General features: G+C 50.1%; 11 protein-coding genes across 11 annotated transcripts; 5 read left to right on the top strand and 6 right to left on the bottom strand.

Annotated features, from left to right (window-relative positions):
• Nucleotides 1-836: 836 nt before the first annotated feature.
• On the top strand, nt 837-1,049 carry N7510_010175 (uncharacterized protein; the record flags this gene model as incomplete). Its single annotated transcript, XM_056982100.1, has 1 exon — nt 837-1,049. One exon carries the CDS (start codon nt 837-839, stop codon nt 1,047-1,049), a length of 213 nt encoding a protein of 70 aa, XP_056829936.1.
• A 503-nt stretch (nt 1,050-1,552) lies between these two features.
• N7510_010174 (uncharacterized protein) lies at nt 1,553-4,630 on the top strand (the record flags this gene model as incomplete). The annotated part of the gene is made up of 1 exon (XM_056982099.1): nt 1,553-4,630. The coding sequence occupies one exon, from the start codon at nt 1,553-1,555 to the stop codon at nt 4,628-4,630; it is 3,078 nt and encodes a 1,025-aa protein (XP_056829935.1).
• A 184-nt stretch (nt 4,631-4,814) lies between these two features.
• On the bottom strand, nt 4,815-5,930 carry N7510_010173 (uncharacterized protein; the record flags this gene model as incomplete). The annotated part of the gene is made up of 1 exon (XM_056982098.1): nt 4,815-5,930. One exon carries the CDS (start codon nt 5,928-5,930, stop codon nt 4,815-4,817), a length of 1,116 nt encoding a protein of 371 aa, XP_056829934.1.
• Nucleotides 5,931-6,461: 531 nt separating this feature from the next.
• arp6 (actin family protein) lies at nt 6,462-8,041 on the top strand (the record flags this gene model as incomplete). The annotated part of the gene is made up of 4 exons (XM_056982097.1): nt 6,462-6,960; nt 7,023-7,728; nt 7,786-7,848; nt 7,903-8,041. The coding sequence occupies 4 exons, from the start codon at nt 6,462-6,464 to the stop codon at nt 8,039-8,041; spliced, it is 1,407 nt and encodes a 468-aa protein (XP_056829933.1).
• A 3,080-nt stretch (nt 8,042-11,121) lies between these two features.
• N7510_010171 (3-hydroxyacyl-CoA dehydrogenase family protein) lies at nt 11,122-12,178 on the bottom strand (the record flags this gene model as incomplete). Its single annotated transcript, XM_056982096.1, has 3 exons — nt 11,122-11,852; nt 11,904-12,003; nt 12,053-12,178. The coding sequence occupies 3 exons, from the start codon at nt 12,176-12,178 to the stop codon at nt 11,122-11,124; spliced, it is 957 nt and encodes a 318-aa protein (XP_056829932.1).
• Nucleotides 12,179-12,425: 247 nt separating this feature from the next.
• On the top strand, nt 12,426-16,065 carry tof1 (putative DNA repair protein (Tof1); the record flags this gene model as incomplete). Its single annotated transcript, XM_056982095.1, has 4 exons — nt 12,426-12,512; nt 12,567-12,804; nt 12,851-14,980; nt 15,032-16,065. 4 exons carry the CDS (start codon nt 12,426-12,428, stop codon nt 16,063-16,065), a joined length of 3,489 nt encoding a protein of 1,162 aa, XP_056829931.1.
• A 223-nt stretch (nt 16,066-16,288) lies between these two features.
• On the top strand, nt 16,289-17,230 carry N7510_010169 (PhzF family phenazine biosynthesis protein; the record flags this gene model as incomplete). Its single annotated transcript, XM_056982094.1, has 1 exon — nt 16,289-17,230. The coding sequence occupies one exon, from the start codon at nt 16,289-16,291 to the stop codon at nt 17,228-17,230; it is 942 nt and encodes a 313-aa protein (XP_056829930.1).
• Nucleotides 17,231-17,374: 144 nt separating this feature from the next.
• Nucleotides 17,375-17,854, bottom strand: N7510_010168 (SRPBCC family protein; the record flags this gene model as incomplete). The annotated part of the gene is made up of 1 exon (XM_056982093.1): nt 17,375-17,854. One exon carries the CDS (start codon nt 17,852-17,854, stop codon nt 17,375-17,377), a length of 480 nt encoding a protein of 159 aa, XP_056829929.1.
• A 594-nt stretch (nt 17,855-18,448) lies between these two features.
• Nucleotides 18,449-18,832, bottom strand: N7510_010167 (uncharacterized protein; the record flags this gene model as incomplete). The annotated part of the gene is made up of 1 exon (XM_056982092.1): nt 18,449-18,832. One exon carries the CDS (start codon nt 18,830-18,832, stop codon nt 18,449-18,451), a length of 384 nt encoding a protein of 127 aa, XP_056829928.1.
• A 465-nt stretch (nt 18,833-19,297) lies between these two features.
• Nucleotides 19,298-20,218, bottom strand: N7510_010166 (uncharacterized protein; the record flags this gene model as incomplete). Its single annotated transcript, XM_056982091.1, has 1 exon — nt 19,298-20,218. One exon carries the CDS (start codon nt 20,216-20,218, stop codon nt 19,298-19,300), a length of 921 nt encoding a protein of 306 aa, XP_056829927.1.
• A 520-nt stretch (nt 20,219-20,738) lies between these two features.
• Nucleotides 20,739-22,887, bottom strand: N7510_010165 (Zn(II)2Cys6 transcription factor domain-containing protein; the record flags this gene model as incomplete). The annotated part of the gene is made up of 5 exons (XM_056982090.1): nt 20,739-21,187; nt 21,250-22,246; nt 22,350-22,463; nt 22,585-22,674; nt 22,735-22,887. 5 exons carry the CDS (start codon nt 22,885-22,887, stop codon nt 20,739-20,741), a joined length of 1,803 nt encoding a protein of 600 aa, XP_056829926.1.
• Nucleotides 22,888-25,342: the final 2,455 nt, after the last annotated feature.

The raw sequence follows: 25,342 nt of genomic DNA, 5'->3' as shown, positions 1-25,342 counted from the left end.
TATAGGTATCGATAAGATGAGGAGAGATCAACCGTGGGGAATGGATCCTCGCACTGGATGCTTATTAGTATCCATGGTCCCAAGGCAATTTATTGGGAGGCGGGCGAGCGCATACCGGAGAGAGCAACGAGGGAACTTCAGAGAGGTGCCGAAAGCGTCAAGACCCAATACGACAGTCTGTGCTAAGATCTCGCCACGATAAGATGTAGTAAGGTTCAAGTTATGGAAGATGGGTGGAAGGTGGTGGGAGTAAGGGGCGAAAGAGTAAGTGAGAGCGTATGTAGTGGGTGGGTGTGAGGAAGAGGGAAGAGAGAAGGTTGGATGGTTGGTTGGATGGAGAAATGGGGGATAACTATCAGGAACGGGCAACAACTGAGGGGGCTTGGGAGAGGCTGGGAGCGGTCATGGGGATGGCACGTGATGCTCCCGCATGCCCCAATGCGGCTGGGTGCTTATGTCATAGGTTGGGCCGGCAACGGCTGGAGTAGGACGAGCACCGAGGACATCCTGCGGAACTATTTGGATGACGGCGATGATCAGCGGTGCGAGGTTCCAGATGGCTGTACAACTAGGGAGATAGTAGCCGCTGGCAATAAATATGTACTTTCTATCTAGAACTATTGGGAGTTATATCACAGAAATATATATTGCTTCTTCTTATTAGATCTATAGAGGTCTGGGAGTCGCAATATCCCCGTCACAGCAAAGGTTTTGTAAGACGGCCCATTTATCGAGAAGGGGTAGTGCGTTCAAAGGCTCCCCTTTCTGCAGCGACTCGTCATTGCTGAAACATACGAGTAGGGCCATGAATTGGTCACCAGCATTCGAACTGGAAGATGACCCTCCGTGCACATCACTTCACCCAGGAAGACTTGGATGCATGGGGATGGCCCACCTCAGGCGTATTGGACCTGACTCTTCTCCGAGACCACACGGAGGACAAGCTCAGCGCAGTCATTGGTACTCCCTTCGCGCCAGAGTCTAATAAGGGCCCAGTTGAAGCGTGGAAATGGACACACCAAAAGTTGCCATTTGAGCACTTTGTCTAAAGCCCCAAACTGCGATGGCTGCGTAGAAGAGGCTATGTCAGGTGGGATTATGCCTAGCTGAGCGACTGGGGGTTCTTTGATCTGGAATGGAACCAATCCTTGGGCGACATGATCGAATTGACTCCGGATCAGATCGAAGGGAGGGAAGCAGAGATGGAGATATCCTGGCAGCAAACAAAGGAATCCCACGAACAGGGTGTGTCGCGGAATACTGGTTGGAGATAGTTTCGTAATTGGCTAGGGCTACGTAGCTGTACAATCAGTAGTTAATTAATGGGCATACAATAAGTGGATCGTTGCCTCAGGCAGCATCAACGTAAACAATCACGAACTAATTAGTCTCAATGTTTCTTTGACCTGCCACGCTCTCCACGGACCACCACGACTTCTTTTCGTCTCGCTCTGCGGGGATGTCTTACTCCCTGGCCATTTTGTGATAAATTTCCCATCCTGCCAGACCTTGCCTCTATCAACCCTCATTCGGGGCAGTCGCGAACACCGAGATGGAGACCCAACCGAAAGCACGCCTCAGTGGCATTCCGCGCCCAGTTTCAAGATTACCCTTGCCTACAGCCTCGTCGATACCGATCAGACCTTCACCCTCCCGCGAGAGATTGCGAGCCGATCCTGGAATCGACGATCGACGATTACGCCGACCTTCTCGTGAATCGCTACTATCGAAGACACTACCACGCTATTCGCCGGTCAAGTCTAGCGAGAATGCACTTCCAGAACACAACGGGTCGTCCAATGGAGTGAATGATGAGCCACAATGGGAGATACAGACGTCAGAGGAGGTGGGAACAACCGCAGACGATGAGGAGGTCGGAACAATCCAGGAAGACCGAGGTCGACGAGAAGAACGACCGTCGTTGTCGGAACGGACGATTGGGACTTTGTCAAATATCTCACCCTCGCCAGCATCTGTGAAACGACAGTCGAGCTTTTTCAACGGGGCCAGCCCAATGCGCTCTCCATCGCGGACGCCATCAAATGTGTCCAATTACTCGCAATCACCGTCCCGCTCATCTTCGGGTCAGCACCACAATGGGAGCGAGACATTCCCGGGGCCCGTGTCGAAGTTACGCTTGCCATCCAGATCTCGCGTGTCAACTCCTTCATCTCTTTGGACGAGCAATACTCATGATATCTCGGAAACAAGCGAAAGCCCTTCCAAATTGAGATTCCTACCAGCAAAGCCGATCGAGACAGATACTGCACCTTCCGAGATCAACTCGCCGCTGAAGAAAACTGGGACTATTCCTGGGCGATCGAATGTTTACGAAGGCAATCAGGATATAGCTGCTACCGCTTCGCCTGCTCGTTTCATACCCAGCAAGATCACCAAAAAGCCTTCTAAAACCGACATGGGTCCGCCTGACCGACCGCTCAACGTACGCAAGACCCGTAAGCCCCAAGCAGACTCGCCATCTACCATGAGGTCGCCTTCTACCGCTTCCAGATATTTTTCCACGGCTTCCAGCATGCCGGACGAATTGGACCCAGAGCAGCAGGCGGAAGCCGAAGCAAGAAAAGCTACCAAATCGTCTAACGCACTACGAGAGAGCATCGCAAAAGCCAAAGCTGCGAAGAAGGCTGCGGCGGCGGCAAAGAAGACGAAGACACCCAAGGCTGTGGCTGCTGATCCGTGGGGAAGCACTGATGCCGAGGATCCCTTCAACCAGGTAACCAAGGGGTCGAATCCTGGTGTACTTCGAAAACGTGTGGAGACAGCTCGCGCAACCGGCCAGCTGAATATCGCAGCGCTTTCTTTGACAGAGATTCCCAAGGAAGTGCTGGATATGTACAAATTCGATCCAAATACCTCGTCCAACTGGTTTGAAAATGTCGACCTTTCCAAGTTTATCGCTGCAGACAACGAACTCACCGAAATCTCGGATGACACGTTTCCTGATATTGATATGGAGGACTTTGACCCCGAAAGTAATGAGCGGGGACCTCAGTTTGGAGGCATTGAGACGTTAGACCTCCATGGGAACGTTTTGCAGACTCTACCAATGGGATTCAGGAGATTGCAGCAACTACGCAGTCTTAACCTTTCAAACAATTCCCTGTCCGTCGACAATATCCAGATTGTCGTGGAGATTCCATCTCTGGTGGACCTGAAGCTGGCAAACAATCAACTACAAGGGCGGTTCCCTTCGGATATTAGCCGACTTCGCAGTCTGGAAACACTGGACTTACATGGCAACACCCTGACAGAACTTCCAGATGAACTGGCCGAACTCACATCCTTGAAATCATTGGATGTTGGTGAGAATCAGCTGACATCCCTGCCCTTTGAAGGGTTGAGCAAGCTTCCTTTGAGAACTATCAATGCCCCAAAGAACAGACTGGCGGGCACTCTGATCCCAGCTTCAGTGGAGCGTCTCGAGTCGCTACAGTCACTCAATATTGCGAACAATTTGGTAGACACCTTTTCTGCGAATGAGATGCTGTCTTGTCCCAGTTTACATAGCCTGTTTATGGGGATCAACCGAATCAAACGCCTGCCGTGCGTGTCATCTTGGCAATCGCTGCTGACTCTTTCGGCAGAAGACAACAAGATAGCTGAGCTCCCGATGGGCTTTCCAGAACTCAAAAACATCAAGACTGTCGATCTGACTGGAAATGACATCTCACGCCTGGACGAGAAGATTGGATTCATGGATAGTCTTACATCATTCCGCATCGGCAATAACCCACTCCGCGAGCGTAGGCTTCTGAGCATGGACACCGAACAGCTCAAACAAGACATGCGCAGTCGCTATGAGCCCGACCCTCAAGACACAGATGATGAGGGTTCCGTGGCGACCCAGTTCACACTTGCACCGGAGACCCCAACGCTTGATAACGGCTGGCGGATCCGGCCTGGCGGTGTCCTTGATAAATCATATTCAGAGATGACAGACCTGGAGACCGACAAGCTGGAACTGATCGCTTCGCAAGATATTCGCAGCCTTTACTTGCAGCACAACGATCTACAATGCTTCCCCGTCCCTGCACTTGGAATGCTCGCGCAGGGTTTAATTGAGCTTGACATCTCCCACAATCCTCTGAATAGCCGTGACCTACTTTCTACGACCATAGAACTGCCAAAGCTGCAAACCCTCAATTTGAGTGTCTCCAGATTATCTTCCCTGGAGCCTCTGCTTTCTCATCTGGTCGCGCAATCATTGTCAGTCCTGGATATCTCTAACAACCGGCTGACGGGGCCCCTACCACACCTTCGTTCAGTCTTTCCAGCTCTCAAGACCATTCTCGCCTCCGATAATCAGCTCTCTCGCTTAGATTTCGAAGTGGTGCAGGGTCTGCAGGTTCTCGACGTCAGTAACAATGATATTGACTACTTGCCGCCCCAGATTGGCTTGTTGAGCGCTGAACGCTCCCCTCGAAACTGGGGCGACAATGGATCGGCCTTGAGAAGGTTTGAGGTTGCTGGCAATCGGTTCCGCGTGCCTCGTTGGCAGGTGGTTGCCAAGGGCACTGATGCTGTTTTGGAGTTTCTCAAAGACCGTATCCCTGCTGGTGATCTTCCTGAGTGGGAGAAGGAGAACAGTGCTGCAGCCGATGAATTCTGATTATCTCACATTTTATTTTGGCTTGAGGCCAATGCAGCGAGCCCTTCCCGGGGTTGCTATTTGTAAATTATTCTTTCTTTCTTTCTTTGCATGTATATAGACAACCCTCAACCGTGTATTTCCTAGATGTTCAACAATGCTTGTGTATCTATATGCATATATTTTTAATCAAGACAACAACAACCTAAGTCTGTTCAACAGTCGTAGCAGAGCAAATTGGCTTGCTGACTTCTTCCATGACTTTGAGCCACGTCTTTGACCAGACCGTGAACTTGTCTTCCGCTCCAGCGGATGCATCCCAAGGTGAAGCAACCGAGTCCACAGCTTGTGCAGCACATTTCCTAATCTCCTTCAAATATTCGACTGATCTATCCACATCTGCCTCGTACAAAGCCCCAGCAGCTTCATCCACTTGGTCAGGGATACGTTGGAGATTCAGCATCAACGACTCCAGCTTGGTGATCATGGACGCAGAAGACAGAGGCGTGTTGCCAGTATTTTTGAGCCGATTGCTGATAATCGCGGGATAGATCTGCGCAACAGGCTTGAGGAAGCGAATAGTCGCCTTCTTTTGCTCCTGCAACGCGACAGTATTCTCCTTATCCTCCTCGTCGTCCTCCGAATCTTTGTCGTCATCCTTATCGTCATCATCATCCATAATCCCATCAAAGAACCCATCACCATCGTCCTCTGGGTCCCAATCTTCAATTTCTTCCACTGCGTCGCGCACAAGATCCCTCCATTGCTCAACGCGGCAGATGACAAACCCCACGACACCCTTATTTGCGACATTCGTCACTGCGTCGCAGGCATCCCATGTCCGGCCTGTGGCGACTGTAACGGCATTTTTGTCCGACTGGGTGAGCTCGCTCTCTTTTTTATTATCATTTTTCTGCAGATCTTTCTTATCCGCGATGCGTTTAACCTCCTGTAACAGAGAAGAAAATTCCACGAGAGCCGCTTTCGCCAGAAGCAGGACCTCGGAATGGAATGCTTTCGTGTATGCTGTTGGAGTAACGAGAAGCGACGCGGTGACTAGCGAGGGCAGGATGGAGTCGTTCACATCACGGAGGATGCCGCTGACTGCCGAGTGGGTGAATGGGTTTGTGATTGCGAGTAGCGAGAGTTTGGTCACTTGCGCCCTGAGGGCAGAGCATGATGCGGAGAGGAGGGGCAGGCCATCTGCGTCTTTCGGGGTGGACTGGGCGGCTTGCGCGGCGGATTTGGGGGATAGTGTGTCTTGGAATTGATCTAGGAGGGCAAATGTCGTTGTGAGGATAGTAGAGAGCTGGCGTGACATCTTGTTTGGAGAGGTGCTAGTTGTTGTTCAGATTAGAGAAGGTTGCGGAGGAGAGAAATTTTGGATGACTACTGATAACCGCCGATTAGGGCTGAGCGGAGCCCTCCGTATTGGTTGTATATCTTCAGGTCACAACTGCACCGGGGTTTCTTGCTACAGATATTCGTCTAGAGCCCGAGTAGAATAATTACCTACACTTTTGATGACTTGGTAGATTCTTCAATTCTCTCCTTGTGTCCCCACGTAGCTGGCAATAGGCTGGCGGAACTTTTGGATGGTTAATACATACCGAAATTCTCCCCTTGTCTATTTAACTCAAAAATGCTTTTAAGAAATTAAATAAAACTCATAATTAACACTCCTCCATCTTTGAAGGCTACCTTACAGCCTTGGGAAGTATGCAGGCTGGTGAACCGGTAACTATAGATGCGTATTACATAAGCAAGATCAGCTCCAACAAACAAGGCAAACACGTTATTGACCTTTGGCTAATCGCGGACAACCGACTCTGCCCATTCATGTCCTGCGATCATGGGCACAAAGACTCGAGCTCCTCCAAAGACTGCCACGGAACCGGCAGTGGCGTCGCGACACTTGCCGGACAAGACCTTCGTGATCGACAATGGCGCATACACCCTCAAAGCTGGCTATGTCTCTGATCTCCCACCTGCCGAAGATGAAGCCCTCTCCGGCTGCTCGACAATACCAAATGCCCTAGCCAAGACTCGGGATAATCGTGTCGTCATCGGTCCACAGCTATTGACCCATGTCAGTGACTGGAACGAGGTCATGTTCCGCCGTCCAGTGGAGAAGGGATATATTGTGAACTGGGAAGCGCAGAGGGAAATTTGGGAGCAGTCTTTTTTTGAGGAGAAAGCGACGGCGCGGAATAAGAGTTCACGGATAGCCAACCCGGAAGAAACAACACTCATCCTCACCGAGGCTCCCAATGCCATACCGGTGCTGCAGCGGAACGCGGACGAAATCGTGATGGAAGAGTGGGGATTTGGAGGGTATACAAGGTGTATAGGTAGGGTTTGAAGCTGCTTTGATTTGTTATAGACTTAGGCTGATGACAGTCCTTTTCTAAAGGTCCGACCCTAAACGCCTGGAACGAAATCCATACTCTCTTCGGAGACTCTACCACCTCCCAACCCGATGCCGCCCCCTTACCTGCCGATTGCTTGTTGGTAGTCGACTCGGGCTACTCCCATACCACGGTTACTCCAGTATACAAAGGCCAAGCCCTCCAACGTGGAATTCGGAGACTGGATCTCGGTGGTAAACACCTCACCAACTACCTCAAAGAGATCGTGTCGATACGGCAATATAACATGGTGGACGAAACATATATCATGAACGAAGTGAAGGAGGCAGTCTGTTTCGTGAGCAATGACTTTGCCGCGGATATGGAGCGGACCTCGAAAGCCGGCCGGAGAAGTCAAGCAGATTCTGACAAGAGTGTGGTGGTGGACTACGTGCTCCCCGACCCAAATGCAGGTAAAAAGGGCTTCATGCGACCTCATGATCCTCTGTTAGAAGCCAAAAAGAAGAAGGGCGCGCTTTCTGGCCTTAGTGCTGATGTGCTCTCGGAAGATGTCTTGGTCCTTGGCAATGAACGCTTTGCAGTCCCAGAGATTCTATTTAACCCGAGTGATATTGGCATGAAACAGGCAGGCATCCCGGATATCATTCTCCAGAGCTTGTCTGTATTGCCCACTGGTTTGCATCCTCCGTTTCTGGCCAATGTGCTGGTTGTCGGTGGCAATTCTCTCACCCCAGGATTCATGGAGAGATTGTAGGTTCCCGCAGAAAGTATAGTTTGTGTGGACAGTTTGCTTACTTCCTCCATTAGGGAGACCGAACTGCGTCAGATTGCCTCGGCTGACTGTGTTGTGCGAGTGCGTCGAGCCCAAGAGTGAGGTTATTCCCATCGATCTTTTTAGAAACAACTAACTTGTTTTGGAATCAGTCCTATTCGGTCCACATGGCTGGGAGGATCTCGTCTCGCCGCCAACCGAGAAGAATTGGGTAGGGTGGCTATTACTCGCGAGGAATATCAAGAATACGGGTCTGGATGGGCTGGACGCAGGTTTGCTGGCAACATATGAAGGGTGCTCTCGAGCGTGAACGGGATTGGCTAAACTGGGCGTTTTGTGCTTGCTGGAAGCATCTGTTAGGCATCAATGATACCCTTGTTTTAGATAGTGTTTAATAAAAGTATTTCTAACGGACTTTCCCCCCAGATTGGCTCTCGAATCTGGCCTGGTAAACGTATTAGGTATCTGGCTAGACACTTCTCGATGACGAAGATATTACCAGCTCTTTTTGTGTTAGGGTTGCAGCAAGAATCAATATCCGCGTTGATGCCTCGGTTCTATAAGTTTAGGGTTCATGGGTTCTACCATTTTGTTTCTCGAAACCAAATGCTAAGGCCAACTAGCTATATTTGGAATAGATCCGGAATATTAGTAGTCCTGTATCAGTAACATCAACACGGTGACTTCTTAATTATAGTACGTTGCTCTGTCTCGTAACTGGATTGGCGATCCAGACAACTCCTTAGATTTTCCCTTGTAATGCAAACAAGTTAAAACACCAGACCCTGAGAGGGGCTTCGATAATCTGGCGAGGACACTCTCCTCTGCCACTTCCTATACCCAAGCGAGGGTCTGGAGGCTTACTTGGTACTAGGCATTGCAAATAGTCACTTAAATTATATTGCTTGCCTGCAGACTACTCATGAACCTGCTTATCACACTCCTCAGCCTGTCAGTCACAGCCCTATTTACTTTCCGCTCTGTAACGTCCCTTAGTAGAAGCTAACACACAGCGATGTTACTAGACTCCTCAGCGGCATCATCTGCCTTGGGGGGGGTGGCTTACACTCCTTTCGAAGATGATGATACCTGTCGCCCTGAACAGCCTGATCTCTGGGAATGGAGTATGCCTCAAGCAGTGCCTAATGTCCAGGAACCTGGTGGGGCAGTGCACGACGGGTATATATTCTTTTACCGGCCAGAGACGATTAAGACGGCGAAAGTTGATAAGGTACCACTAAGTGCTGAAGACAAAGAGCAATTTCGGCAGGCATGATCGAAGGTGTTAGTGGAGACACGCTGGCACGGCGATATTCGAACTCAGCTACTGTTTACACTGGCGCGATTGAGTATCGTTTATTTGGATAATGTGCGGCCTAAGTACTAACCAGCGAGGCATAAAAGCGATGCGCCTTTCCACCTGTTATCTCCACTCACATATCTGCTTAAATGGGGGAGAGACTTGAAAGTAATATTGACGGCCAAACAGTTACGTTCTATGAAGCTCTGACCGATGCCGAAGGGGCTAGACTGTATTTGATGGTTTTGGGTCTCACTTGGGGGTGCATTTGGCTGGAAAATCAGCCGCTAGCTCCTAAATTTCCAGCAAGTCAGACTTTGTGACTAGATAATAGTGACCACTAACTCTCCCATAGTATTATAGCTAAATCTAGATGTGGTGGTCATATTGGAGTAATTGTGCTCTGCGTATTATCTATAGAGAAGTCCCAGACTACACGAACGCAGGTCTTTTTTGGAGACCCCTTTACGACATCCTTGGATTGCATCCTCTGATCCTTGGAATATGAAATGTCTATTCATCGGGAGAGGCCTTGAAGCAGAGAAAGATAAGGCGAGAAATGCCACTTTTCTCTTAATTCTCTCACTGAAACGAAGATTTCAACCCATTTGCCCTCTTGGATGTCCGCATAAGCAAAACGAGCAGTGAAGTGGCATTGAGAACATTTCAGTAGAGTATTCCAATTATTGTCACAAAATGAAATGCTTCGAATCTGTTCATTAACACTGACAGGTAGAGTTATGTCTGAACCATTCCGCCGAGAATATTTGCCATCGAATTCTGCTCGTGCCCTAATTGAACCAATTTCGAACCAAACTGCAACACAACGAGACACCAAAACAAACACGCAATCAGTATCAGACAGTAATATTGTTTGCCGGGATACAGCAAAATATTCAAATATCGGCAGGAGGGGTGGACTGGGAACAATATTGTCGTGGATTCTCCCTAAAACCATGCCGCCAGAAAATGGGTGAGTACCAAGTAGGAATACATGATGATACGCTGACCGTATCAAGGGAATGTGTAGGTTGCTACCGACAACTTAAGTCCAAGAGCCTGGTGATTACTCCATGTGAGCACAAATATTGCCATCTCTGCCTTCGGAATATGGCCAAGGTAGCATTAAAAGACAAGCAATTCTTCCCGGCTCGATGCTGTGGACAGGAAATCCCCAGCAGGCAAATCCTTCCAACGCTGAACTGGTCCTCGAGAAGACTCTACACCTCCAGAGCGAGTGAACATGCCGTTCTACCAGCTGATCGATGGTACTGCCCACGGGCTCGATGTGGCCGATGGATTTCTCCGAATCATATCAGATCGAGTGAATCTTCACAGAGATGTCCTTCCTGCCGGACGATGATCTGCTCGACGTGTCGAGGGCCGTACCACGAAGCATGGGAATGCTCCAACGACACCGACCTACAAGGAGTGATGATTTTGGCGTGTAATCGTCAATGGCAGAGATGTTATCGGTGCCATACGGTGGTCGAGAAGATGTCAGGGTGTCATCATATGAAATGCACCTGTGGTGCGCAATTTTGGTACGTGGTTCTTTCTGACAGCAGGGGAAATGCTAACAGAGACCAGTTATAAATGTGGTGCGCGATACAAGACGTGCTTGTGCGACGATAACGACGACAACAGACCAGCAGCAGATGGGAACATTGATATCCCGGCTGCAATAGCGGCAATGGATGAGGCTGAGAGAGAGGAGGAGAATGAGATGGTTGAACAGCAGCAGATAGAGATTGATTATGATTATCATCGGATGACAGAAATCATACTGCAGCAATATAGAGGACAACAAGAGGTGAGAGAAGTAAGGAACTCCGAGGATTTCATAGGAACAATGATTCTGACATCTATAAGCTGCAGAGAACGAATGGAGTTGAAAGACGAGCAACTGGCTAGAGTGGGTTAATCGGGAATACGGGCTAAGAATAATGTAATGGAAGATCTAAGAAAGGGATCTAGTTATAATGAAGTCTTTTGTTAACAAGATAATTTTCATATAGTCACTGAATCAAGTATGGTCTAAGTTCACATAGATGGATATGAAACATGACAATCAGTAGTCATAGAAGCCCTTGCCCGACTTCTTACCCACCCAGCCGGCGTCTACCATTCTCCGCAGCAGACCAGCGGGCCTGTACTTGCTGTCTCCGGTCTCTTGGTGAAGGACATTCATGATAGCCAGGCAAGTGTCGAGACCAATGAAATCTGCTAGAGTCAAAGGACCCATGGGGACATTAGTACCGGTCTTCATGATATTATCGATATCCTCCCGAGCTCCAACGCCCGTCTCCAAACAGATCACGGCCTCATTGATGTAGGGCATGAGAATACGATTCGCCAGGAAACCGGGCGAGTCAGCCGAGACCGAAGCGACCTTGCCCATGCGCTGCACAAAGGCAATTGCCGTGTCCATCGTTTCCTGCGAGGTCTGCAGACCTCGGATAATCTCCACACCCTTTTGAATTGGAACGGGGTTCATGAAGTGCGTCGAGATCACCCGCGAGGGAGCTTGCAGATCCGTCGGGTTGGTGGTAGTGGCGGCTGCGATCTTGGTGATGGAGATGGACGAGGTGTTGGTTGCGAGAATTGCATGCTTGGGCGCGATCTGTGCGAGCTTGGCGAAGATGCTGGATTTGAGGTCGGGGATCTCGGGCACAGCTTCAATGACGAAGTCGACCGAGGAGAGGTCGTCTATCTTGAGGGTGGGTATGAGGAGACCGCGCGCTGCATCAGCAGCTTCGCGGGTGAGCCGCTGCTTAGAGACATCCTTCTCGAGGAGTTTATCTAGAACGAATTAATCACATACTCTTCGTTGCAATTGACCGAGGCACATACCGGCAAACTTGAGGCCTTTATCCAATGAAGCTTGCGAGCTATCGACCAGAGTCACCGGCACCTGAGCCTTCTGGGCAGCAACTAGAGCAATTCCTAGGCCCTGTGAGTTGTTAGAATATCCCCGATATTCAGAGAGACTGTTGACGGACCATCTGTCCCGCACCGATCACACCTAGCGACTTGACCTCGGCAGCGCATGTTGCGGAAGTAGAACTGAAGCTGCGGGCCACCGTAGGGCCATTGCGAGTGACTGAACGAAGGGAAGCAGCAAACATGGCGGCAACAATCGAGGAATAAGAAAGAAAAAAGAAGGTGTAACAGAGCAAAAAGGTGGAGTTGACAGTAACAATTCACATGCCCGCGGTTAAGCTCGGTCACTTTCGGCGATTACGTCAGTCGGTCCATCTTGCGCACTTGGTCGCTGTTCCTTGCCCGAGACTCAACGCGTCGCGACGGACGCGCTTTAATGGATAGAATAGTGAGTGCGTGAGTGAGTTACAACACACCCATCACCCACCCACCATGGACCAAGAGGTAGTCGCCGTGGGACACGACGTCCAAGTCGTCGACCCTGACGTGCGCGGCTATGTGTATAGCCTGGTCACGGCTGTGAGTGTGTTCCTCAAGAGTCCCGCGAGTGCTGATTGCTGATACACTGGGTAGCTGGGAGGATTCAATGGCGAAGATGCCGACAAATATGTCCTGGGAGATGACGCGTTAGCATGTCTGCGCGACATCAAGCGGTGGCTGAAGCTGTACGACGAAAAGAACAACCGCATGGACGTGGTTCGATGTCTCGGCGAAGCCAACCTGGTGAACGGGGACATCCTGCCAATTCTGTCGGTGTGGTGGGTAAATGGACAGAAGAGCAAGCATCTGACCCGGATTGCACTGGCATGCTGTAAGCGTTCTTGGATAACTGAAGATTCGACCACTAACTCGAGCAGTGGAGCTCCTCGTCCCCTTGACCTGGCCGGTCGAGTTTCACAACCAGATGACCGTCAATCACCACCGCCACACACCATATTTGCAGCAGGTGCAAGTGCAGTACAAACGGGGTCTTCTCAAATATGGCGGATCGAGTCTTCTGCGCGCCGTGATTCGGATTGCTCTTCCCAGCATGGCGATAGCCCGATCAGAACGAACAAGTCGAGACGAAGGAATCCTTAAGTTGATGCTCTACCTTCTACGAAATGTCGCCATTATATCTCCGAATACACGGCTTGCAGCAGAGGGTGACGAGGAGGAGACATCCCGATCAACCACAATCAATGCTTTCCAGGACCAGGACGCGTTTGCTCTGCTCCTGACCATGTGCTCCAATGTTGGCGATGATTTTAATCTGCAGGACGTTGTTCTGCTGGAAGTGCTTTTCCACCTGGTCAAAGGTGTCAGCGTGGAGAAATTGTTCATGCACGAGGATCAGAGGAAGGTAAAACGGTCAGAAGAACTCGGCGATCTCCTGCGCAAAGAATCACAGGTACGGCGGGAATATGCAAAAAACGCCCCAACACGGCATGGACGATTCGGTACAATGATTTGGGTCAAGCGAGATGAAGGGAAGGTGTCCACGGTCTCTGGACAAGATGTTCTTCGGGACAACCAAACCACCCTCAACAAAATGGACCAGAGTAAGAAGTGGAACAAGCCTCGACCACGTCGGAGACAAGAGGATGTGGCATCAATTAATAATTTCAACATGCCAACGCATCTCACATCTTTAGCCTCGAAGAACCTGAGGACGTTTGTGGAGGAATTCCTGGATTCGGGGTTCAACCCTTTGTTCACTCACGTACGAAAAGCGATTGAACGTGAAGCGGAGCGTGTCCTTGAAGTAAACTCGCGGCAGTTCTTTTACACGGTTGCCTGGTTTCTCGAAGCAGAACGTATGCGACGCGCCCGCCAACAAAGACAGCGGACCCAAAGCGAGGATTCCGCCAAACAGACAGAGCCTGACAGCTATGGTCTTGTTGCCGGCGTGCTCAACCAGGAGACGTTCATTACTCTGAACCGGGCCATGCAGAGCAGTTTCGACAACAAGGAATGGGAAGATCTCAATGCACAGATGCGCTGCTTCACGCAGATCCTATTGACGGTCCAGGAAATGGCCGTTTCGCCCCTCGAAGAAGACCATGAGATCGCGGAGAATATTCAAAATCGAATTTTTTACGAAGAGACGACCCATGACCGGATCCTGGCTATCGTCCGTGGGTACAAAGACCAAGGATTTGGATACCTGGATGCGTGTACCGAGCTTGCACATGTCTTCTTGCGAATGCTGGAACGATATTCGAAAGAAAATACCGATATGCAAGTGCGGTCACGTCGAAAGGCTACACGCAAGAAGAAGGCTGATAAACCCACGGAAGAGGGCGGCATGGAAAGTGATGACGAGAGTGCCTCTGAAGACGAAGACAAGGAGGATGCAGCCCAGGTTATCAAGGAGCGTGCTTTCGATTTCAAGCGCTTTGCCGCCAAGTTTTGCAACCAGAAATGCGTCGATACGTTTGTCGCGTTCACCACATATTACCGGGAGTTGAACTCAGAGCAGCTCAAGCGCGCCCATCGCTACTTCTATCGCACTGCGTTCAAACAGGAGATGAGTGTCCTGTTGTTTCGACTAGACATTATCAATCTATTCTACAAGATCGTCAAAGGCCCCGGGGGGATGGATTCCAGCAACCCCATTTTTAAAGAATGGGAGGAATTGGTTCAGCAGATTCTGCGACGACTGATCAAGAGACTGGATCAACGTCCTGCTTTGGTCACCGAACTGCTTTTCAGCAAGATCAACGCCACTGCTTATTACCTAGAGTACGGTCACGAACGACAGACCTTGTCTACTGCCAAACGCCCACCCGCAGAGCTCGAGATCGCTTCCAAGGAGGCCACCACAAAAGAAGCCAAACTGGGGCTAATTGTTGGTGCCCTTGTACTCGATGGACGGGCTGATTTGGTTAAATGGGTGGTTGACATTCTTGGCTCGGCAGCATCTGAGAGAGAGGCTTGGGATGCTCAAGAAGAAGCCAAGAGGGCAGAATCTTCTGAGGCGATCAGTATTCCTCATCCTATGATTCGTAAGTTCATCTATCCTTTCTTTAGCTGAAGATGATCTTTTAACTCTGCAGCAGCCGTCAAAGCCCGAGATGAATTCTGCAAGAACGCCATGTTCGCAAATGCGAAGCTTCGTCTTCTCATGACCGTGGTCGGGTTTGAGCGACTTGGAGTGGAGGATGTGCCCGGTGCTTCCTGGGTAGTTCCTTCAGCTATGACAGCCCAGGATCTATACGGAATTATCTTGGAGGTTAACAAGGCTCTGGTGAGCCCTGTATCCGAAGAAAATGATCCTCGTGAGCAGCTTCGACGCAAGCCCACTGGAAGCGCGCGTGATAGTTTGACGCTGCAGCCAAATGGCAATGTCAACTTTGGGTCAGAATCTGAAGGCGAAGACGAAGTCCCGGATGGTTTCTTATTCCCTCCGAATCCGCGATCCAAGTCCAATGCGCTAGACGAGTTGAAGAAGAAGCGCAAGAAGAAGCAAAAGGGTGACGTCGACAAGGAACCGCTAGACGATGAGACTCTGGAGGAGCGTCGTCAGGCTCGTCTTACGAATACGCTGGCCCGCCAGGCAAAGATCAAGAGCGACCTATTCATCCATGCTAGTGACGAAGAAAGCGATGAGGAAGCTGATAAGGAGTTCTTCCGCCTGGAAGAAGAGCGGCGAAAAACGCAAGCCGCAAATGTCAAAAAGGCTATGCTTACCAGCGAAACGGAAACCGCCCCAAGCAAGAAGAAAGCCTCACGCAAACGAAAGAGCGACACTGGCGCCGCAAAAGCCAAAAGAGCGCGCCGCAAGTCCGCCGAAAGCAATGCCAATAGCGATGGAGACGATGATATCCTGATGGCGGATTTGGATGGCCAGTCGCCTCGTTCGCCGCAAGAAGTCTCTACTAGCCATGGAGCTGTGGACGAGGACACCCCGCTTACATCGGCCGAAGACGATCTCTACTTCGACGATGATCTTGCTTTCAGCCGAGATAAACCTCACATCGCGACCACTGAGACCCCCATGGATGTCGACGATGATGAAGAAGATACCCCGGTGGTTCCGTCACGGCGGCGGATGCGCGGAGGATTTGTTCTTGAGAGTGACTCGGAATGAGTTGATTATTATTCGTGATGACTGATGAGGCATTGACTGGGATTATGTAGAACATTCAGGGATAACCACCTCAATTGCAACATTGGCTGTGCCTCCTAAAGCGAGTACTTCGGTTTCTTCACGGTGAGTCAGATAAAGTGGGGAATTGCCGACTTGTATATAACCCACTCGGGACTAACTCTTTTTCTATCTTCTCCAGATAAAAAACTTTCAATCAACCATCATGGCTCTCAAGTTCGTCACGCTTGATGTTTTCACTTCTCAGCCATACAAGGGGAATCCCTTGGGCGTTGTCTTTCTGGATACCTCGGTCCCAGTGAACCAGAGCCAGAAACTAGCCATCACGCAGGAGTTCAACCTCTCGGAAACTATCTTCGTGCACCCGGTCAATAGCGCCGAAAAGCATAAGCGCACCATTGACATCTTTACGACCATCTGCGAGATCCCCTTCGCAGGCCACCCGACCATCGGCGCAGCTTCGTGGTTCCTGTGTCACGCTGAGGGCGGGGTGACCACCCTAACAACCAAGTCCGGCGACATCCCGATTTCCCTCTCGGATGCTACAGGCCAAGCCGTGTCTGCACAAATTGCACACAACACGCACATCCATGCGTCCCGACTCAAGCTGAACGACCTGCTGCGCCTGCACCCGACTGTGGCGCCGTTCTTCCCTAATCCCGAGACCACGTTCCCGGTCTTCTCCATCGTAAACGGCATGAGCCAGTTCTTTATCGAACTACCTTCTTTGGCAGCTTTGTCCGTTGTGACATCCGCTACGGGAGGCGAGCTGTTCGACTCCTCGGAGCATGGGAACTACCTGGACGCCGGGTGGACGTCTGGTCTTATCTGTGTGTACTTTTTTGTTCGTGATGTCGAGGACGATGTTACCAAGCAAAAGGTCATACGTACTCGCATGATGCTGGGGAGTCTGGAGGATTCGGCGACGGGTAGCTCGGCGAGTGGTCTCGCAGCGTACTTGACCCTTACGGAGGGCCAGGCGGGCCAGAAGTATAAGTATCACTGTGTGCAGGGGGTGGAGATGGGACGGCGCAGTGATATTGGGGTTGATGTGACGCTGAATAGTGAGAGGCGGATTGCAGAGGTCGTGCTCAAGGGGACTGCGGTCAGGGTGTCGGAGGGTACTATTACGGTGCCTGAAGCGTGATGCGATAAACGAGATTATTATTTGACAGATGTATTACTGCGACCTATTCTGAAACAGCATTTTTCGCAGATTGGACGTGCTTGAGCGGGTCGGCGGAGATGTATTTATTGGTGTCGAATCTGTTGGAAACTTTGTGTATCTTGCTCAAAGCTTACCCTGTTGGACCAATTCCCTCAGAACTTTGATAGTGCCTTCAACCGCCATCTGACTCATTTTCTTCTCCTTCTCAAGAAGTGCTTCCAATTCCTCCTTCGAGACACCAGGATGCCTCCACTCGAAGATATAGGTCATAAATAACTCGCCGTTCGCGCCTTCACTGATAACGTTGCTGACTCGGCTTCCATCCGGCTGGGCAAATTCCACGCGACAGTCTTCAAAGGCTGTAACCGTTTCCTGGACTTTCCGCTGGGTTTCGCGGAAAAGTACTTCCCGCACAGTGACGGAATTACCGGTTGCCGGATCGACTGATTCACTTAGGACCGTGGTGGATTGAATAGCGGCTGGGACAAATGTTTCAGCAGAACGAATCTTGAGGAGTAGTCCGGCCCAGATCTGCTTGCGCGTGAGGGCTGGGGAGGAAGGGTTGATCGGGGCAGTGAACGCGATGTTGTTGGTGGAAGACATTTTCTTCGTTGAGACTCGACGGTTATTCTTGCGATATGCGCTGTAAATTGTGGACTCGTCGGGAGTTGAAATATGTTTTTCGCAACGCGATGATGACTTGAAAGACTACAAAGCTCGGAGTGACGTGAGGGCCGATTTTGGAGCTTACAAACCTCGGCGGATGATGACGCCGAGCATTGGACATTCTTTCATCCCGTCTGGTGGGGCTATTATCCATTGCCTCGGGGTCAAACAGGCTGTAAGTGACTTAGAAACGGCCCGTGTCTATGTTATCACTGTATTAATTTCTTTGACTAGCATCTTTCCATCTGCTAATTCTTGGCGTGTGCCAGGCGAATTATGCTATAAATGTCTTGAATGAACATCGATTGACCCATTGGTGGGAACCACTTTCTTTGGAAAGACGCATCGCCCTTCAACATAACTCGAGTTACAGCTACTAGCTGATGCGAAGAACAGCGACCGTTAAATGGCTCCGAATTTAGAACCCCAATTGATCAAGCTCCTATGTTGCTGTGATCTGGATTGGAGAGCGATCGCACCCAATATCCCACATCTTGCAAGGGGAAGGGGACCGCTTCCTCTCCCTACACCCTACCGAGATACTTTATATACTTTATCCTCACTCCACATATCTTTCTCGAGTGGGACAGCCCGGAGTATGATTTGGGGCCGCCGTGGGAAACGTATGGAGCCCTTGATCTCGCCCGTAGTCCGGCCACTCAGCATAGGCATTTTATCTGTAGCGGTGACCCCCAGGGTGACAATAAATCCGACGCGAATCACAAAAAAGGGAGGACGAAGCAGCGAGAATTGTGCGCATGAAGAGGGCACGGGCTGGGTCAACACCCAGGAGTTGCGACAGCTGATCGACACTCTGAAAGACATCATCCGTTTACCACGCCCGTAGATCCCACTCTGCCCCCAGAAGGCGGCACGATCAAACGTACACAGACTAAGCGCCAGCCAAAGTTGCATCACTTTTCTGTTGGTTATCAATTACTTCACTGTTTAACTGCCTAAGAAGGCCGGGGCTTTTTTGAGTGATTAGCCCAGGGTAGGTCAAAGATAGATGGTGGGACAAATGCTTGTGCGCGCATCTCCTTTTCCAACTTGTCTGGTACGGTGCTACTGAACGTCACTTCTACAGACGCCCAAGTGGCCGGGATTGGCACTACCAGGACTGGTTTCGTGATCTGTTTCAAAGACCTGGAGTCAGCCGACATGTCCCGCAACAACACCGAATGCCTAAACGGATTAGGAAATAGTATGAAACTGGTGAAGCCACGGTTCGGTATCGTCGTACACCGTACTCCAATGGAGGGCTTCGATTTAGAAAACTATCGAGAAAATCATGGAAGAAAACGAACTGACCGAAAGAAGAGAGATAAAAAGCTAGGGAAGTTTGCATTTCTAGGAATCTGGCTTGATTCGGCGGCAACATCATGCCTCCTTTTTTCGGTACATGATATCCGTCCTCACCGTGTACTTAACACCCCGAAAGACATCGTCGCCGGCATGAAACAAGTTGCGTTGCTGGAAAATGAGAAGCGATCCTGTCTTGGGAAAGACTCGCACGGCATCTTTCGCCATGAAGCCGTCCGTGAATGATGTTGCTCCGCCAAGGAGTGTCTCGTTCCAGGCAGAAGAAGAATCCCTGCCCTCACCAGTTTCTCCGATTGCACCATCCCCAATCTCCCTTAAATCACTTCCCCCGGCCTGGGCAAACAGCCCATTCTTCTTCTCAGCAGCTTCAATATGCGGCCGCAATTCCTCCATATCCTGCTCACCCTCACCATTTAGGTACAGGTGAATCGTGTAAAACGATCTCTGCGATCCATCAGGCGTAACATAGCTCCCATCCCAGTGCGTACGGAAGTAGTCACCGCCCTCATACCTCAAGAAGCGCATGCGCTCATTCAACCCGCTAACCTGGTATACCTCATTGCGTTTTGCAGGCCCTAGACCCGTAATGTGGGGTTGGTTGTCGATCTCGTCGATGCGACACTCGCGCAAAAAAGGCATCAGACGGTCCAGCAATCGAGACGCCATCTCGGGCGAGTCCCAGATGATGCGACCGCTCTTGCGTGTATTGATGGACATGACTTGGCGTCCATTTCCGGCATTAACCATGGCCTGCTCCCATGTCGCTGCAGATGTGGGGTTTTCTGGGGCTGTGGAAACTTCTGCTAGACGAAGAATCTCTTTGCATTCGGATTCGGTCATGAAATTGTCCACAATGGCAGCAAAATAGCCTTTATACGCGGGAATCGGCGGTGTGGTGGCCATGAAGTCAATCTGGCGGAGCGATGCATTTGCGGGGTTTCCCCTTAAGAAGCTGTCTGGGATGACCGAGGAAGCCATTGTGTTGGCGTTGTGGATACTGGGTAGTTTGAGATGCCAGAGTATTGAGTATTGCAGAGAAAAAGTAAGTTGGTTGCGATGGTGACTCACGTGTTTGTTTATCAGGCAACAGCGAGGCTGAGAACCAGCACTTTGATCCTGATCCAGGATGTCAGTATCAGTAATTTATCCCACTGCCGCATCCTGAGGCTGACCCACTTGGTATTCTCCCAATCAAGAAACTGTGCCCCGGTGTTGACAGATTTCACCTGTATGGATGCTTCTCTACTATAAATTTGGACATGATAGCTAAACCTGAATACCGTCGTTTTCAATCATTGTCACATGACACTATCTAGTAAATTTACTAGTGGATACGCAAATTCCAGACTCCCACATAGGATACAACGTCTGCCAATACGGAAATATCAATCATTATTTTTAACAACTTAATTTGAGAACATTCAATTAAGATCAATATCGCTACATAAAAATGGGGCGTTGCGGGCAAGGCCTTAAGTCCACCTAAGCATCTGTAAGCTCAGAGTAGCACGACGCGGTCATACTCATGTGGATTTAAAGTCAACCGGGCCTGCTCCGTAGCCTTGCGAATCGACTTTGAGGTTTGAGGCAGCAGTTCCAATGTCTGTAGCAGAATGGACTGAAGACCCTCACAGATCCCTGCTTCGAGATTGCCGCCATCCACATCACGTTCAATACCTTTCCACAGCAGCTGCACTCCTGCCACGACGTGATGAGGATAAGGGTCAATGGCGATAAGAGGAAATGTGCGGTTACTACCTTGTGATTCTCCATGTCGCTGTGCTATGGTGAATTGATTGCTCAGTCCAAATTTCAGACAGTTCATTAGACTGCCCTCCGCTTCGGACCTTATACTGGTCATGCGATCCAGGATATCAATGCGTCTTGCAATTTCAATGGCGTCGGTAATTATTAATATGCACAGATTATGATGCAGCATGAGTTCATCTGAGAAGTTTTGGATTCAATTAGTCTCACCAGCTGCTGTTTGACGAAATCCAAGAACTTACACCAGCGGAGTTTCGTATGCTGACCCAGAAATTGAAGACGTCGTTCACACATTGCCAACAGAGGTCGATAGGTAAAGTTGAACTGATTGATCGTGTCAACCGCACAGGTATATGCATGTTGCACAGCCTTTTCCGCATGACCTTCCCGCAAAGCCTCCTTGAGAATGGCTCCGACCTTCCACAGACGGAGTTTAAATGCTTGTGCAGCTGCGATGATTTGATTTGCAGTCTCTTCTGTAACCATAACTCCATGGGAACGCCAGTTCTCCGATTGGTCGTGAAAAATGTCGGTACATGTTTTGACCATCCTCCAAGAGGCTTCCAGCTCCCATCCCAGGAGTCCAGATGAAAGCTGCGATTTGGTGTTGAGTGTTAGAGATGATGACGTTTCGAATGTAAGGGCGGCCCAGTATATCATGTTTTCCATGGTCATGAAGTCTGTTCGCATCCGATCTGGAGTAGAAATCACCGCTGCCTGGTCGGACAGAAGCGAGACTTTGGAGCCATTGAACTCCAAGCTTCTTTGCCGAGCGCGGAGGTATTGAACTTGCTGCAAGGCGGCCTGAACGCAAACCTGAGCTGGAATGCCGTTTTCCTCTTCTTCCTCTGATATACCGACAGGTACCGGTACCATAGAAAACAGATACAAACTCAACATCGACCGATAGCAGGGTCGATTCATAGCTTTTGGTAGCTTCCTCCGCAAGTCGCGCCAGAGGCTTTGTATTAGCTGGGTCTGTGCTTCTTTGTGGGAAGATGAGTCGAATGTAAGAGGCAACCATCGAGCAGAAAATGTTTTTATGGCTTGGTTCAAAGTGTGGTCAATTTGCCGCTCTTTATCAATCTCTGCCTGTGTGAGACGCTGGCTGATCGGCCCATGTGAGCCTTGAGCCTCCAAATCCATCATCAATTGATCGAATTGCCGGCAGAGAGAGGAAATGCTAACAGCCAACGAGAGAGTAGGATGTTCCCTAGGACTGTCTTCTAAGCACCCACGCTCGCCAAAGCTAGAATTTTCCGAGTTAGCCTCTTCAGCATGGAAGGTCCTGATTGACTTACGCGAATGGGCAACTGTAGTTCCCCAACCACGACCCAAACACAGCCTCGAAGCCATCTTCGTACATAGTTTGCAGCCAATCCGCTACATCCGTGCCCAAACTCGGCATTCGCATGGATGCCAGAGAAGTTTCATCGAAGTCATGGCTATCCGCTCGCTGGTCAGATCTGAGGGGTGTGTAATTAGTGACTGTGGGTTCAAGCTCAACGGACAAATTACCTAGAATCAGGGATATGAATTGGGCTTGGCTGCTTCGGACTCAAGCTGAGATCAATCACTTGGCCAGCCGAGCGAATTGATGGGGGCGATGACATTTCGTTCCAACGCTCCGATGGGTCTTCTGAGCCACGGGGAATTCTTCTCATCCACTAATCAATTCTCCACATTAGAGCTCACAGTATGTAATCAGCTGATAGCCAAGAGCTTACATCAAAACTGCAATGCCGACCGCGGCTTGCACACCGGGTGCAGGCGGCCAGACCCCTGGCAGACCGGCGCAGGGCATCGCATGCGACGCGAGACTTGCGACAGGCATCACAACTGGAAAACTGTTTGCGGCGGTACCTCCCATCGGTGTGCATGGCGACAAGGCCGCCGATGAAGACGACGTTGTCTGGATGAAGATTTGGGGCCCGGATCGAACACTATTGTGGGTCGGGTCCACCCCCGCACGGAGAATCTATCTCCTCCGACCGTTTTGGAACATATTACATTATTATTAGGAGAAAAATCCGGGGAAGGAGCGGGGCCTGTGAAGCTCAGGCCCTACTTTTCAGGTTGCCTAACCAGGATGAACAAACACAACTACTTGTCAAGTGCAAGTGACATCGGAGACTGTTCTTCCGCGTTTCCCGGATCCGAGTCATATAATTGAACAGGGGGACAAGATCGGAAGCGGATTTTGGTTCTCCGCATTTCTACTTTATGGAGAATACGAGACGCTATTACTGGACCATGATCACACGAAGCGTTGAATCCGCTACGATCGTCGACCATGTCCCCAGATGGAAGATCTGACCCCGTTGTTATAAAACCAGGTGCACACGCCCTCAACCGCGCCAGTTGTGCCGGTTGTTCCCCTTTCATCAACACCAGAGCTCAAAAACCTTGGAATGGCGCGATTCGGAGGCCTTCGAGGCTCCAAGCTTCACCTGGCCGTGTGGGCAGAGGCCTGGTTTGGTATAATGATCTTCGGCTTCAATCAAACATCGGCTGGAGGTGTGCTCGCCGACGTTACCTTCAATAAACAATTCCCCCGAATGAATACCTTGACGACATCGGGATCTTTGCAGGCATACAATGCGAAGATCCAAGGTAATCTCGCTCAACTCCCCCAAAGAGAAATTGCAAGCTAAACTTAGACAGGTACCGTCGTCGCTATGTATACACTGTTCGGCGTGTTCGGAGCTTTGGGCTGTACTTTTCTCGGAGACAAATTAGGTCGTCGCAAGACCATCTTTATTGCTAGTATTGTTCAAGCCATTGGGGCGATTCTTCAAGCCTCTTCCTTTGCTTTTGCACAGTTCATTATCGGCCGCATTTTCTTGGGACTCGGAACTGCGGGAATGGTTGCTACTATATCTGTCTGGCAGTCTGAAGTTTCAAAGGCTGAAAACCGCGGCGAACATGTCTCTGCTTTTGGGATTTTCTGTTCGTCTGGTATGGTGGTGGCTCTATTCCTTGCATTTGGAATGGGCTACACGCAGCCGAATTCGGTGTCCTGGCGTTTCCCCCTCGTTTTTACTGTGCTACCGTCAATCCTGGTCTGTTGCGGTATCTTTAAGCTACCGGAGAGCCCACGATGGCTAAGCAAGCAGGACCGCTGGGAAGAAACACGAGAAATCCTTGGGCTTCTATACGACGACGACCCACACGGTGAGGTTGTGAACAAAGAAGTTCGGGATATTCAAATCTCCCTTGAGCGTGCTAGCAAAGGCAAAGGCAGCCTTGGCGCCATGTTCAAGATGGGGCCGCAGCGGACATTCCACCGGGTGATCATCGCGGCAGTCGCCCAAATTATGCTCCAAATGAGCGGTATCAATGCGATTGTCTACTACGCCCCGTCTATTTATGAGAATGAGCTACACTTTAGCGGGAAGATATCGAGTGTTCTAGCGGCTTCATCCCAGTTTGCCCTAGTCATCGGTTCCTTCTGCTGTGCCTATACGGTCGACAGATTTGGCCGTCGCAGGCTAATGCTCTTTAGTGCTTCTGCAATGAGTGTTTGTTTCGCTTGCATTGCCGGCCTTACTTCGAACCCAGATAACAAGCCTGCTCTGAAAGCCGCAGTCTTCTTCACTTTCCTATACTGCTTTGTCTACGTTCTGGGGTTTCTAGGTATTCCATTCCTCTACGCCAGCGAGGTGGCGCCCACTCACCTGCGGGCTTCTGTGTGTGGCTTATCAACCGCTATTTCTTGGCTATTTAATTTCCTCGTCGCCGAAGTGACCCCAACTGCCTTCACCAATCTTGGCTGGAAGTATTTCCTAGTCTTCTTCTGCCTGAACGCTGCATTCGTGCCAATCATTTATGTCTTCTTTCCCGAAACGTCGCAACGATCACTGGAAGAGATTGATCAAATCTTCGAATCTTCAAGCTCTATCTTCGATTCAGTTTCGGTGGCTAAGAAATTACCTAAGCGTCATCTCGCTCAATATCTGCAAGAGGAAAAGGGGGCTGATGTTGCCGTTGCTTTTGCTGAAGCCTCTCACGTCGAGGAGGTGGTGTAGCCACCGTGGGTGGAAGTTGATTATGTCCTTGAAGAGGAGTGTTAGCGGTTCTGCGGGCTTTCTTTTATATTTGTCTATGGAATGCCTGTGTTGGCCAATTCTTGCAATTAATCTAATTCAGAGTGGTCTTGTCTGGAATTTCCTTGACGACTTACTCGCCGGAGGTTTTTTGTTGAAGATATGAAATACAAGCTCTGTGCTATAGTTTGTCACCTGATTGAAAAAGACCGATCGGGATTCAAGTCGAAGACAGGTACTGGTTCCGGATAGTAGTGGGACTATCGGATCCGATAATTTCGACCAATCA

This window comes from Penicillium lagena (genome assembly GCF_028827675.1).
Source record: "Penicillium lagena strain IBT 129212 chromosome Unknown utg000007l_segment0_segment0, whole genome shotgun sequence".
Taxonomy (NCBI): Eukaryota; Fungi; Ascomycota; class Eurotiomycetes; order Eurotiales; family Aspergillaceae; genus Penicillium; species Penicillium lagena.
This window is presented reverse-complemented; position numbering and strand designations above follow the sequence as displayed.